This window comes from Pan paniscus, chromosome 15, assembly GCF_029289425.2.
Source record: "Pan paniscus chromosome 15, NHGRI_mPanPan1-v2.0_pri, whole genome shotgun sequence".
NCBI classification, from domain to species: Eukaryota; Metazoa; Chordata; class Mammalia; order Primates; family Hominidae; genus Pan; species Pan paniscus.
The window spans coordinates 93,986,161-94,001,736 of record NC_073264.2 but is presented as its reverse complement, the minus strand read 5'-3'; the positions used below and the strand labels follow the sequence as shown (position 1 = coordinate 94,001,736).

Genomic DNA, 15,576 nt, shown 5'->3' with positions numbered 1-15,576 from the left:
ATAATAACAAGGCCAGGCGTGGTGGCTCACTCCTGTAATCCCGGCACTTTTGGAGGCCGAGGTGGGCAGATGACCTGAGGCTAGGAGTTGGAGACCAGCCTGGACAACGTGGTGAAACCCCATCTCTACTAAAAATACAAAAATTAGCTGGGTGTGGTAGCGCATGCCTGTAATCCCAGCTACTCAGGAGGCTGAGGCAGGAGAATTGCTTGAACCCAGGAGGTGGAAGGTGCAGTGAGCCAAGATCGCACCACTGCACTCCAGCCTGGATAGTGTGGGACTCTGTCTCAAAAATAAAATAAAATAAAATAAAATATATTCACAAGACTAAACTGTTACTTTATTCTGTTTGAGAGCAGCCCTGACTTGACTTAACAGCTTAGACAGTGATGGGCTATCACCCCAGAGTAAGACTGTGCCATAAGTCCTAGACAAACTTAAGTCATGTGCCTCTACCTCCAATCCCAACATCTGCTCTAATACGATGGGGGAACTTTCTGCATTTTTCACCCATGCCAAGTTGGAAAAAAAAGGCCCAAACACACCTAAGATGACCTTTAAAACTTCATTTTCCAATGAAAAATAAGAAACATACACAACTAATAGTGTACCAGAACTTCTGAAGAATTTATAGGGCTTCTATGTCAATTAAAGTCAAGATGGAGACACATTTAAGGAGTAGAAACTTCAGTCAGGCGTTCAGTGAGGCACCAAGCAGACTGCTTCCAAGATGTTCCCCCTGACAGGAAGGACTGTACCCTTGCACAGCCCAAGATCCACATATATTAATTACCTATGAAGAGAGTAGCCGGGTGACAGAACAACTTCATAATTCAGACATGCAGGGCCAGGTGCAGTGGCTTATGCCTGTAATTCCCACACCTTAGGAGGCTGAGGTGGGAGGACTGCTTGAGGCCAGGAGTTTGAGACCAATCTGGGTAACATAGTGAGACCCTGTCTCTACAAAAAAAAAAAAAAGGAAGAAAAAATTAGCCAGGTGTGGTGGTGCATGCCTGTAGTCACAGTTCCTTGTGAGCCTGAGGTGGGAGGACTGCCTAAGCCCAGGAGTTTGGGGCTGCAGTGGGCTATGATGGTGCCCTTGCACTCTAGCCTGGGTGTCAGAGCAAGACCCCATTTCTAAAAATTAAAAAAAAAAAGAGAAAGTCTAAATTAAGTTGGAGGGTTTATTGATATAAAAATTAACTCAACATGGATCGTAAACTTAAATGGAAAGCCTAAAAGTATAAAATTTCTAGATGAAATGATTGATATGAGAAAATCTTCGTAACCTTGGGTTAGGCAAAGGTTTCTTTGATAGGAACATAAAGTATGAACAAGAAAATTTAAAAACTGACAAATTGGACACCTCAAAATTTAAAACTGCTCTTTGCTGGGTGTGGTAGCTCAAGTCTGTAATCCCAGCTACTCGGAAGGCTAAGGCAGGAGGATCACTTGAGTCCAAGGGTTCGAGGCTGCAGCTAGCTACGACTGTGCCACTGAACTCCAGCCTTGGTGACAAGAGTAAGACCCTGCCTCTTTAAAAAACAAAAAAAAACACGAAGATGAAAATGAAAGTCAAAACAAATAATACATTGGACCCAATGTAAAAGAGACAATACAATGGACATTTTCAAAGAAAATGTCTCATTTCGAATAATATCTCTGCACTAGAGTACCTTAAAAAAGCATAGGTTGCTAAGGCAGGTTTGATTCCTAAACACTACAAGCAGGGGTTATGCGTATCATGAGCTAACTCAACATATAGGCTGGAGAAAAGGAAAAAGGGAGGAGGAAGGCAATGAGTGAGTAAGAATCCAAGGAAGACAGCACAGGGAGCTGGAAAGGGGAAGACAGGAGCATCCATTGGGAAGAAGTGGCAAACACTAAGAATTACTTACAAGTGACTTCAGCTGCTTTCTGTCTGGCTCTACTCACTAAAGTCCGTCTGGAAAGGTCTTGTTTAATGGGGATGAAAAACCATTATTTTAGAAAAGAAAAATGCATATTTTTCTTTTATTTATGTATTTATAAAAAGATTTACACCAATCAAGCCTGTAACATGTACAAAGTAAATCTTTTTGCAAAGTTAAATATATGAAAATCCAAAAGCAGACTGAATTATAAAAAAAAACTTTTTATTTTTGTCACTAAATACAATTAGTTTCCCTGATTATAACCCATAATCAATGTCACCTAACATACAGATGGTCTGTACAGAGGTGAACAACCCCAGCGTCTTTCTCTACATATATATTAGGACCACTAAAACTCAGAAAAAGCAGAGCTGAGCTTGTTAAATTATTGTCTGTTTTAGAAACTCTTACCATTTAAAGGAAATTGGAAGATTTAGGTAGAATACTTGTACAATAACTTAAAAAGTTAAAAGCTTGTAGTGATAAAATAATCTTGTGCACTGTTCTCAGAAATTTTAGGCAATTGGCCTTCTTGCAGATCCCAAGTCTAGAAAAAGACAACCAATCACTGCAACAACTGGGCTTGGTTCATTTGCCATATGGTTGGTCGTGGTGCATTTCTGGTGTGTAAGTCAACAGAACAATCATGACCCAGAGGTGAAGCAAAGCCTAGAGAAAGAAAAAGCAATTTGTGGATTAGCCAATAAGCCAATCTTTACCAAAGGCCCACTGTACACTGAGGGCAGGCACTATGTCTTACCTGCCTCTGTATCCCCTATGGGACACATGAAGGAATGAATGAAACAACTAAATGAGCTCAGTGCAATGGAAGGTAATAAAGACTTGCTACTCCTACAGAATTCAGTTGAGAGGAGTCAGCTCTGAACTTCGACACATTCACAATATGCACGTGTATGCAAAATAATCAATCAGTTGATTATAATGCAGAGTGATTAAAACTGCTAGATACACATGAAATTGGTTAGAAAACACTTTCAGAACAGTTATAGTTGGTATTCTGAAAGAGAGTTTAACCAATGTTCGGTGAAGAAGAGATGGGAAAATATTCTAGACAGGAATAATGTGTCAGGTTTCAGAGGCTGATGTAGAGCCCAGAACACGATTCATAGTGACAAATTTAATTCCCTCATGGTAGTACCGAAATGATACGAGATTCCATCACTAAGTGCCTCACCACTTTGTCGTGTGCCAGAAATCACATCTCATGGGCACCATCTCATGACAGTGCCCGTGTTACTCATCATCACTAACACCTGGGAAATCAACCCCTCTGGGGCATATTCTGAATGCTTTCTGATGCCATTCAATTTTTTTTTGTACTCCCCACGCTTTCCTTCTTAAAAACTTGTTATTATGCCAGGTGCAGTGGCTCACACCTGTAATCCCAGCACTTTGGGAGGCCGAAGAGGGTGGATTACTCAAGGTCAGGAGTTCGAGACCAGCTTGGCCAACATAGTGAAAACCCATCTCCTAAACACAGAAAAATTCGCTGGGTGCAGTGGCGTGCGCCTGTAGCCCCAGGTACTCAGCAGGCTGAGGCAGGAGAATCGCTTGAACCTGGGAGGTAGAGAATGCAGTGAGCCAAGATCATGCCACTGCACTCCAGCCTGGGTGACAGAGCGAGACTCAGTCTCAGAAAAAAAAAAACAACACAAAACCTGTATTTAAAGGAATAACTCTTCCCTCTAGTGGATCACAGAGAAATTTCTTTTTAAAGAAAAGAAATTTCATTTCGTTTTAAAGAAATTTCTTTTCAAGAAAACAGCCCATTTTCATTCAACTCAACTATTTTTAGACATACCCACTCCAAACAGTTAGCAGCCTTTTTAGGCACACGGTACATGCGAAATGGCATCCCAAACTACCGTAACCATTTTACTAGAGGTAAGAAATCTGGGAGAAAGTAAATCAATCTTGAGGCTCTTTTAGAAAATAAAGCAAAACACATGAAAACAATTAAAGCAACTTTACAAAGTCAAGATAAAAAATTGTTTTGTATTCAAATTGTTTTTATCATTAGAAGGGCTTTAAAATGGAGGTAACTGTTAGACTGCGTTTAATTTTATTTGTAGGAAAAGCCTTTGAGGAATTTATATTCTAGACATAATGAATTGTCAATTTATACTCTACCAAAAGAAATCTTAATTACTAAAACTGAGTTCTCTCTTTCCAAACTGTCTGCTGGCTGGGTGCATTGGCGCATTCCTGAAATCCCAGCACTCTGAGAGGCCAAGGTGGGAGGATCACTCGAGCCCAGAAGTTTGAGACCATCCTGGGCAACATGGTGAAACCCTGTCTCTACAAAAAATACAAATATTAGCTGGGCATGGTGGTGCACGCCTGTAGTCCCAGCTACTTGGGAGGCAAAGGTGGGAGGATGGCTTGAGCCTGGGAGGTAGAGGCTGCAGTGAGCCAAGACTGCACCACTGCACTCCAGCCTCAGCAAAAGAGCCAGACCCTGTTTCAAAAAAAACAAAAAAAAAATTGATTGCTAAAACATCAATAAGATCTGTAGCCAAAACAAACAAACAAAAAAAACAAAAAAAACTAGTTAAAAATCAAGTGCATCATTGTTTTTTCAAACAAGTTTACTTACCATATATATAATTACAAAAACTCGCGCTATGGGGTATCTTCGGAGAAAAATTCCCAGGCGAATACTGTGCAGACACAGGTGTGGGGGGGGGAGAGGAGAGAGGAGAAGAGAGTCACAGTCAAAACAAATCTTCCTGTGGTAATATCTAATGATGCTGATAAATTTAACTCATTTAAACTATTTATGTGGCTACCACAGAAGAACAATTTTTATAGCAGACTGTTAAATGATTACTTGAAATAATATAAAAATGTCATAGAGGTAAATAAATGCTTTTATCGTTATTTGGGGCTTGGCTGTTAAACTTCAGCACAGGTATTTCTCTTAATTCTACAGCCACAACTGTAGGAGGCAAACTTGATCCCTCTCTAATATTTTTTTTTTTTTTTTTTTTTTTTTTGAGACGGAGTTTCTCTCCTGTCGCCCAGGCTGGAGTGCAATGGCGCGATCTCCGCCCACGGCAACCTCTGCTTCCTGGGTTCAAGCAATTCTCCAGCTTCAGCCTCCCGAGTAGCTGGGATTACAGGTGCGCCACTACCACCACGCCTGGCTAATTTTTTTGTATTTTTAGTAGAGACGGGGTTTCGCCATGTTGGCCAGGCTGATTTCAAACTCCTGACCTCAGGTGATCCGCCTGCCTCAGCCTCCCAAAGTGCTGGGATTACAGGAGTGAGCCACCGTGCCCGGCCTAAATCTTTTTTAGTGGAATTAAAGAAGTTACGAAAGATTAGGTGGGTGTCAACTATGTGACTGGGGAAAAAGAGTCTGGTTGGCATTAACCTGCAAATAGCTAATCTAGAAGCTTTTGTATAGATACATGCTTCTAAAAGGTACAAAGCTATAAACTCATGCATTTGAATAGTGTGGAAGCAATATGATGTCCAGATCTATTACGCCTCTGCAACATTTTTTTCCCTATCAAGACAGATACATGCAGAAGCAATACCCCTTTCTGCTTCCTTCATTGCCACTAGCACAATGTCTTGCACATAGGTTCTCTAACAACTATGTATGTTGAATAAATGAATAGTTGAACTAGATGTGCTTAATTTGGACATAATGGCTATGGCATCCTAGTTCTGAGGCTTCAGTCATCTTGGTATATCATTCTTATTTTTAATACAATAGCTCAATTCTGACACAAAAAGGTACAAAAAGATTATTATGCCACAATTCATTAAAACTTTTCATTATAAACACTACAAAGAAAAAGGGTACAGTAGGTTATTTAGACAAGAACCTTATCAATGCTATATGTAAACTATTAAAATATTTTTTTGATAAGGCAGATGTCTGCTAATATAAAAAATTACATACACATAAACATAAATTTTGTTATTTATATAAAATATATAATACAATGAGTGCTGTTCAGCTATATATAGTAGCATCTTTTATTCTAATAGCATGATAAAATTCTGGGATAAAACATTCAAATGGATACTTTTACATGAAGTAGAGGCTTTCTCAATAAAATTTAATGAAGTTTTTAAAAATAGAATTTATTATAGAAAAAAGAGATACAGTCAGGGTTAATCATCGTCAATAAAATGTAGGCATTGGCAGACCTCTTGACATAATTTCTGACATGATATTTCAAATATCATGAAAGAAGTCACTTCATGTAAGTGTAATATAACTGTAAAATAAATAAAAGTGTATATAAGTATAAAATATCTTGAAAGGAGTAAGTCACTTTAAATATAGACTCTGCCTGATGGGAGTCACTGTGATTGAAACCCTGAAAAATGTAAAAACAGCTGATGGTCCCTCACTCATCCCTACTGGCATTGCTTACCTAAACTGATCAATTGAACTAGCAGCTTTGCGAACTTTTCCGTACATTCCTGCCAGATTAGTTTCTGTGTCATTAAAAAGAACAGGAACATTTCGCAGACGAGTGCCTGTTTAAATAAGAAAATAAATTAGTGTACTGACATAAAAATTAACTAAGACAATTATAATTGGAAATACACTGTATTACATGTGGAAGGAATTTTCAAGGGCAACTTTCTAAGCATCACCCCAAAGTAGATGAAACTATAAAGAAAGGAGAGGTAAATTTGATGACATAAATATTTAAACATCCATATCCACAACAAGAAAAAATTTTTAAATAAGAAAATGATTTTAGCAAAAATTAAGAAATTTACAAATACTAAGCGTTGACAAGAGTCAATATTAATGGGCCCTTTGTTCCTATGCGAGGAGGAGTGAGGCCGGGTGGTCTTTCTATGAAGCAGAGGACTCCCAAATGTGTACTCCAGCCCAGAGGCTTCATCCCCTGCCAGACTCATCCAACTGCCTATTCGCTTCCATCCAGATATCTAACGGGCACCCCAAAGCCTGCCTAACACTACAATTCAGAGTTCTTGTCCTCGCTGTCAACCTGCCTCAGCTGCCATTTCCCTGTCTCAGGACATCACAATTCCAATCCTTCCATCTGCTCAGGCCAAAACTCTTGACTCCTTTCTCTCAAACTCCGTATCTCATCTGCCAACATATTCTGTCAGCTTACCTTTAAAATAAATTCTCAGTCCACCTTCACAATCCCACTCAGTTCTAGACTACCATCTCTCACATGGATTAATGCAATGGCTACCCACCCACCTCCGGCCTCCTCTTGCCCTGTCTCCCTGCTTCCACTTTTAGCCCTGTGCAGTCCATTCTTGACAACGGCCTATTCTAAGCTCTCTGGATTCATCTTACACAAGTGTCTTCTTCACTCAGTCTACTCCAGAGGCCTTGGCCTCCTTGCTGTTCCTGAAACATGCCAGGAACATGCCTGCCTCAAGGCCTTTGTGCCTGCTCTTCTTTCTGCCTGGAACACTTTTTTTCTATGCCTCCTCATTGTTCACTATCTTACCTCCTTTGGGACTTTAAAGAAGTGACACTTTTCACCGTACGTTCTCACTCATAGGTGGGAATTGAACAATGAGAACACATGGACACAGGAAGGGGAACATCACACTCTGGGGACTGTTGTGGGGTGGGGGGACGGAGGAGGAGGGATAGCATTAGGAAATATACCTAATGCTAAATGACGAGTTAATGGGTGCAGCACACCAGCATGGCACATGTATACATATGTAACTAACCTGCACATTGTGCACATGTACCCTAAAACTTAAAGTATAATAATAAAAAAAAAAAAAAAAAAAGGTGAAACCTAAAAGAAACTGAAGACCCTTAAAAAATCACAGAAGTTATGGTCAGGAAAATTTTATTAATTTAAGTGAGGCACTTTTTATTTATGCCATTAAGGAGTATGATTTACTTATTTATAATTTCATTTTTACTTGTAATTAACAATTACAAATAAAATGATAATTATACATTAAAAAAAAAAAGAAGTGACACTTTTCAACGAGGTCTTCCTGATCACCCTTTTTAAATTACAGTGCCATCCCCATACCTGGCACCCAGTGTCTCTTAAACAATTTTTTTTATTAAAAGAAAGAATTTAAAGCCAAAGAACTGAGAAATTTGCTGAATGACAATTTGTAGACTTTACGAAGTTCCAAGTTTAAAAATCTGATCTGTTGATGCTTATACTATCTTACACATTATTTTTTAATTACATATGTTGGGAATCTATAGATTTCTTTAGATATGGTTATGTGAACTATGTATTAGCTCTAATACCCATAACTATTTACTGGAAGATTATTAAAACAAATCTTGTTTCAAGTGTCCTGAAAGCTCCTCTCTACTGAATTCCTCGCCTTGTCAGCATCATCTTGTTAAGTGTCTCAGACATTACAATATAATTATCAATCCTCAGACTACTTTCCCCAAGTCTAATACTGGTGAGGAATATTAATTAGTCCATTATCCGGTTCACTAACAACAATACTAAACAGTACGTGGCCCAGGTCTCATATCAGAAAATTGAGTCCTTCACTGGATGAAGTTTCTCTCAAATAAAAATAGTCTTTCTATAACTTTTCAAAACCATGTTTGAATGAAATGTTCTTTTGAGATTCCTTTTTTGATTACCTTCACCATTGTCAATTCCAGACATATTAATCGAAGACCCATTACTACTACTTCCAGAGGCGGAGTTCATCTGCTGTTCCAGGCGCTCCAGTTGAAAGACCAGGGAGTTCTTTTCTGTGCTGAGACTCTCCAGCATGGTCTGTTTCTGGATGAGAGTCTCTGTTAGCTGATGGAGTCGATTTTCTAACTCAGACTGACTGCTATTGCTTAAAGTTTTATTGGTAAGCTGAAAGAGAAAGTGTTCACAAAATTCTTACATAAAATGAAAGTCATACAATACAGAAATCACACTACTACATTTTCATAGGTAAATTGTGGCATTCATTGATTTCTCAAAACTCTATACTGACTCAATGTCTACAGAAGTGATTTTCAAAAACTGGGGTCATGAAATAAATTTGGTGGGTCAAAATCAGCATTTTAAAAAATGTAATAGTAGAATGGGACATATTCTGATATTTATGTAACACATAGTATATAAAAGTATAATTTTGTGAAACTCCTGTTTCGGTTTGGTACATGTAAGTGCATGTGAGTACTGAGACACGATGTAAACTGTTTTTCTCACTGAGGCGTCATGGTCAAAGTATTTCAAAGCATGGGTTTAGAGGACACAATCCACACTTTTCAACAGGGATTCAAAAGCCTCCGTCATTCAACAGTTACGGTGCAGCGCAAAGATCACACTCTGAGGTTTTCATCTCTGCTCTGCAATTTTCAAGCTATTTGACTTCGGGTTAATTGCTATACTTCTCTGAATCTGTTTCCTCATCTGTAAGTGAAGATGACAACACCCGTTGCACATGGTATTTAGGGATAGTAAATGATAGTTGTCCTAGGAGACTCTGGCTGAAAGTTGATACTTAACGCGACGACTTCCTTCATTCCATCTTCCATCTGGTCTTATCTGTCTCCATCTCCCTCTACTCTCATCCAGCCTCGGCTATGCCGGCCACGTTTCCTCTGTTTGGAAACTCATTCCCCTTCTCTTATCTAGGCTCCACCTGCCTTTCTTTCTTATAAATCCCTTACAGCACTCCCCACAAATTAAGTACACCACAACAAATAACTACCAGATGGAATTATATTGAATATAAACTAAGGTTTACTACTTAAAAAAGAATGCTCCATTTTAAGATTGCACTGTGATCCCCTAATCAACATACTTCATACTCTTTGTTGAAGTCCTCTCTAATCACTCTAGCCCAGTTTAATCTTAGCTTTCTTGGTAAATGTCTTGGTATTTATCAGTCACTCCGATAACGCTGTTTTATGGGAGTCAATTTTGCCTCCTCAATGAAACTGTAAGTCAGCTTCATGAGGGCAAGAATCATTGTCTACATCAATACAGTTTTGAAAAAAGTTTGATCTAAGTTTAAAACCCCAGCTCTGACATTTCCTAGCTACAGTATCTTGGGAAAGCTATTAAATCTGAGCCTGTTTCCTTGTTCATAGGATATGATGCTTACTTAAATTAACATATAAAACACCTAATATGGTACCTGTCATATGGTAGGCACTTAAAAAATTAGCTTCCTTTCTTATGAATCCTTTACAGCACTCCCCACAAATTAAGCACACCACAACAAATAACTACCAGATGGAATTTTATTGAGTATAAACTAAGGTTTACTATTTTTAAAAGAATGCTCGATTTTAAGATTGTACTATGATCCCCTAATCAACATACTTCAAGATTTTTTAATCAAGGTAAAATCTATATAGTGAAATACCCAGGTATTAAGCAAAAAACGAACTGTGACAAATGTTTGACGGTATAGTCAACATCAAGATCAAAACAAACAATGTTTCCATCACCCTAGACAATCACTATTCTGATTTCTATTAGCAGAATTTAGTTTTGCCTATTCTTGAATTTCCTGAGTGGAATCACACAGTATGAATCCTTTTGCATATGGCTTTTAAAAAAAAAAAAATCATCTGAGTTGTGTTAGTTTGCCGAATGGTTTGCAATTTGTTTATCCATTACCTGCTGATGGACATTTGGGTTGTTTCCAATTTGGGCTATTTATGAACAAGCATGTTATAAATATTCATGTACAAGTCTTCTAGTGGTCATATGTCTTCATTTACACTGGGTAAATATCTAAAGTCACAGGTTAGATGTACGTTAGCCTTATCAGAAACAGCCAGTTTTCCAAAGTGGTTGTGCTGCTGTGCACTTCCACCAGCAGTGGGTGACAGTTCCAGCTGCACCACATCCTCACCAACACATGCTACTGCCAATCTTTTCCATTTCAGCCATTCTAGTGGGTGTGTGGTAGTATACCTTAGTGATGACTCTGAGCACCTATTCACATGCTTATTTAATCATTCATATACAGGCACACCTCAGAGATAATATGGGTTTGGTCCACTGGAATAAAGTGAATATTGCGATAAAGTCAGTCACACGAATTTTTTGGTTCCTCAGTGCATATAAAAGTTATATTTAGGCCAGGTGTGGTGACTCACGTGTGTAACTCCAGCACTTTGGGAGGTCAAGGTAGGAGGACTGCTTGAGCCCAGGAGTTCAAAGCCAGCTTGGGCAACATAATAAGACCCCACCTCTACAAAAAATTTACAAATTAGCTGAGTGTGGTGGTGCATGCCTGTAGTCCCAGCCACTTGGGGGGCTGAGGTGGGAGGACCACTAGAGCCTGGGAGGTCAAGGCTGCAGTGAGCTGTGATCGCACCACTGCACTCCAGCCCGGGTGACAGAGCAATATCCTGTCTCCCAAAAACAACAACAAAAAGCTGTATTTACAACATACTGTAGTCTGTTAACAGTGCAGTAGCATGATGTCTAAAATAACAATGTGCATACTTTAAATCAGGGATGTCTAATCTTTTGGCTTTTCTGGGCCACACTAGAATTATCTTGGGCCACACATAAAATACACTAACACTAATGATATCTGATAAGCTAAAAAAAAAAAAAATACCAGTCACAAAAAAAATCTCATAATGATTTAAGTTTACGAATTCTGTGTTGGGTTGACTATGGGTCGGACAAGCTTGCTTTTGTTTTTGAGATGGAGTTTTGCTCTGCCGCCCAGACTGGAGTGCAATGGTGTGATCTCACCTCACTGCAACCTCCGCCTCCCAGGTTCAAGCAATTCTCCTGCCTCAGTCTCCTGAATAGCTGGGATCACAGGTGCCTGCAACCATGCTCGGCTAATTTTGTATTTTTAGTAGAGACGGGGTTTCACCATGTTGGTCAGGCTAGTCTCGAACTCCTGACCTCAGATGATCCACCTGCCTCGGCCTCCCAAAGTGGTGGGCTTACAGGCGTGAACCACCATGCCCGGCCCAAGCTTGCTTTAAATAAACATGGTAACCATCATTTGAGCCTTCAGTGAGTCCTAATCTTTTTGTTGGTGGAGAGTCTTGCCTTGATGTTGATGGCTGCTGACTGATCAGAATGGTGGCTGCTGAGGGCTGGGGTGGATGTGGCAATTTCTTAAAATAAGATAACAACAAAGTTTGTCACATCGATGGGTTCTTCCCTTCACGAAAGATTTCCCAGTAGCATGTAATGATGTTTGATAGCATTTTACTCACATCAGAACATCTTTCAAAACTGGAGTCAATCCTTTAACACCCTGCCAGTGCTTCATCAACTAAGCTAATGTAGTATTCTAAATTCTTTGTTGTCATTTCAACAATGTTCACAGCATCTTCACCAAAAGTGGATTCCATCTTAAGAAATCACTTTCTTAGCTCATCGGTAAGAAGCAACTCCTCATCTGTTTAAGTTTTATTATGAGATTGCAGCAATTTAGCCACATCTTCAGGCTCCATTTCTAATTCTAGTTCTCTCGCTATTTCTACCACATGTGCAATTACTTCTTTCAATGAAGTCTTGAACTCCTCAAAGCCATCCTTGAGGGTTGGAATCAGCTTCTTCCACACTCCTGTTAATGTTGATATTTTGGCCTCCTCCCATGAATCACAAATGTTCTTAATGGCATCTAGTATAGTGAATCTTTTCCAGAAGGTTCTCAATTGACTGTGCCTCAAGATCCAACTAAGGAATCTATGGCAGCAATAGCCTTATAAAAAGTATGTCTTAAGTGATAAGACTCGCCAGGCACAGTGGCTCACTCCTGTAATCTCAGCACTCTGGAAGGCTGAGAGGGGAGGATTACTTGAGCCTAGAAGTTTGAGACCAGCCTGGGGAACATAGTGAGACCTCATTTCTACAAAAAAACAAAAGTAGCCAGGCGTGGTAGCTTGCACTTGTAATCCCAGCCACTCGGGAAGCTGAAGTGGGAGGATCACTTGAGCCCAGGAGGTGGAGGTTGCAGTGAGCCAAAATCACACCACTGCACTCTAGCCTGGGTGACAGAGTGGGACCTTGTCTCAAAAATAAATTAACTGGCTAGGCGCAGTGGCTCATGCCTGTAATCTCAGCACTTTGGGACGCTGACGCAGGTGGATTGCTTGAGGCCAGGAGTTAGAGACCAACCTGCCCAACATGGCAAAACCCCGTCTCTACCAAAAATACAAAAATTAGCCCAGTGTGCTGGCATGCACCTGTAATCCCAGTTACTTGGGAGACCGAGGCACAAGAATTGCTTGAACCCAAGAGGCAGAGGTTGCAGTGAGCTGAGATCAGGCCACTGCACTTCAGTCTGGGCAACAGAATCAGGCTCTGTCTCAAAAAATAAAAATAAATAAATTAATTCATTTAATTAAATAATGAGACTTGAAAGTCAAAATTATACCTTGGGCTGCCAAATGGATATTGTATTGGCAGGTGTGATTTCATAAACAATGGATGAAACAAAAATGTTTTCATAAACTACATTAATCTCTCTGTACAGCTCTGTTAGAGTTCTTGGGTGACCAGGAATGTTGTCAATAAGCAGTAATATTTTAAAAGGAATCTTTTATTCTGAGCAATAGGTCTCAACAGTGAGCTTAAAATACTCAGTAAACCATCCTGTGAACAGATGTGCTGTTATCTAGGCTTTGTTGTTCCCTTTACAGAGCACAAGCAGCACAGATTTAGCATCATTCTTAAGGGTCTTAGGATTTCCACAATTGTAAATGAGCACTGGCTTTAACTTAAAGTCACCAGCAGCATTAGCCCCTAACAAGAGAGTCAGCCCGTCCTTTGAAGCTTTGAATCCAGGCAGTGACTTCTCCTCTCCTGGAGAAGGAGCTATGAAAGTCCTAGATAGCATTTTCTTCCAATAGAAGGCTGTTTCATCTACATTGAAAATCTGTTGTTTAGTGCAGCCATTTTCATCAATGATCTTAGCTAGATCTCCCAGATAACTTGCAGCAGTTTCTCCATTAGCACTTGCTGCTTCACTTTGCATTTTTACATTTGGGAGATGGCTTCTTTCCTTACACCTCAAAACCAAACCTCTGCTAGCTTCAAACTTCTCTTCTGCAGCTTCCTCACCTCTCTTAGCCTTCACAGAATTGAAGAGAGTTAGGACCTTGCTCTGGATTAGGCTTCGGCTTAAGGGAATGTTGTGGCTGGTTTGATCTATCCAGACCACTCAAACTTTCTCCTTGTCAGCAATAAGGCTGTTTGGCTTTCTTATCATTCGTATGTTCACTAGAGTAGCACTTTTAATTTCCTTCAAGAACTTTTCCTTTGCATTTAAAACTTGGCTGACTGGTGCCAACAGGCCTAGTTTTGGGCCTCTCTTGCCTTTTGACATGCCTTCTTCACTAAACTTAATCATTTCTAGCTTTTCACTTAATGTGAGAGACATTTGACTTCCTTTCACTTGAACACCTAGAGGCCATTGTAGGTTTATTAATTGGCCTAATTTCAATATTGCTGTGTCTTAAAGACTAGAAAGGCCTGAGGAGAGGGAAAGAGATGTGGGAATGGCCAGTTGATGGAGCTGTCAGAACACACACATTTATGGATTAAGTTCACTGTCTTATGTGGATGCAGTTTGTGTGCCCCCAAAACAATTACAATAGTTATATAAAAGGTCACTGATCACAGATCACCACAGATATAATAAAAAAATCAGAAATATTGTGAGAATTACCAAAATGTGACACAGACATGAAGTGAGCATATGCTGTTGGAAAAATGGTGTGGACAGACTTGCTTGATGCAGGGTTGCCATAAACTTTCAATTTGGTAAAAATGCAGTATCTGCAAACTGCAATAAAGAGAAATGCAATAAAACAAGGTGTGCTTTTTTCTTCTTTTTGGAAGGGTCTATTCAAGTCTTTTACCTATTTAAAAGAAATGGCTGTGCACCTTATTATTAAGAGTTCTTATCCTGGTTATAAATCCTTTATCAGATATATATATACAGAGAGAGAGAGTAAATATTATTTCCCAATCTGTGGCTTACCTGTTTTTATTTTTATAATCTCTTTTGAAGAGAAGAAAATTTTAATTTTTATGAATAGCAATTTATCATTTTCTTCTACAGTTAGCGCTTTTTGTATCTTCTCTAAGAAATCTGTCAGCCTCAAAATTGCAAAAAGATTCTCCTATATGTTCTAGAAGCTTTATAGCTTAGGCTTAGCGTCATCTCAAATTAATTTTTGGTAACTTTGCAAGTCTAATTAGGGGATAAAAATAAAGGTTCATTTTTTTTCTCTGTATGTTTTCATCTACTCCCATGCAATAATTTTCTTTTTTTTCTTTTTTTTTTTTTGAGATAGAGTCTGGAGCTGTCTCCCAGACTGGAGTGCAGTGGCACAATCTTGGCTCACTGCAACCTCTGCCTTCTGGGTTCAAGTGATTCTCCTGTCTCAGCCTCTCAAGTAGCTGGTATTACAGGTCTGCACCACCATGCCCAGCTAATTTTTTTGTATTTTCAGTAGAGACAGGGTTTTGCTATGTTGGCCTGGCTGGTCTTGAACTCCTGGCCTCAAGTGATCTGCCCACCTTGGCCTCCCAAAGTGCTGGGATTACAGGTGTGAAAAATGAAAAAACATTCAAACTGGCAACCTATTTTTTTAACCTACATGCAGAAAGCCCAAAAATAATAAGCATAATTCTTTATTGTTCATTCAGAATAAATCTTAACTCACTCCAATTGTGTGATTTTTTTT

The 15,576-nt window shown here is 39.3% G+C and overlaps 1 protein-coding gene across 2 annotated transcripts in view; it reads right to left on the bottom strand.

The window, feature by feature from the left end:
- Positions 1 to 2,114: 2,114 nt before the first annotated feature.
- The window catches only part of GOLGA5 (golgin A5), a 45,408-nt gene continuing 31,946 nt past the window's right edge, over positions 2,115 to 15,576 (bottom strand). For both annotated transcript variants that reach the window (XM_003832787.4, XM_063596387.1), the window contains exons 10-13: positions 8,530 to 8,755; positions 6,329 to 6,434; positions 4,531 to 4,594; positions 2,115 to 2,582 (exon numbers count right to left, since the gene is read on the bottom strand). In XM_003832787.4, coding sequence (XP_003832835.1) covers positions 2,502 to 2,582; positions 4,531 to 4,594; positions 6,329 to 6,434; positions 8,530 to 8,755 — 477 coding nt within the window. In that variant the 3' untranslated portion in view covers positions 2,115 to 2,501. The remainder of the gene's footprint in view (positions 2,583 to 4,530; positions 4,595 to 6,328; positions 6,435 to 8,529; positions 8,756 to 15,576) is intronic.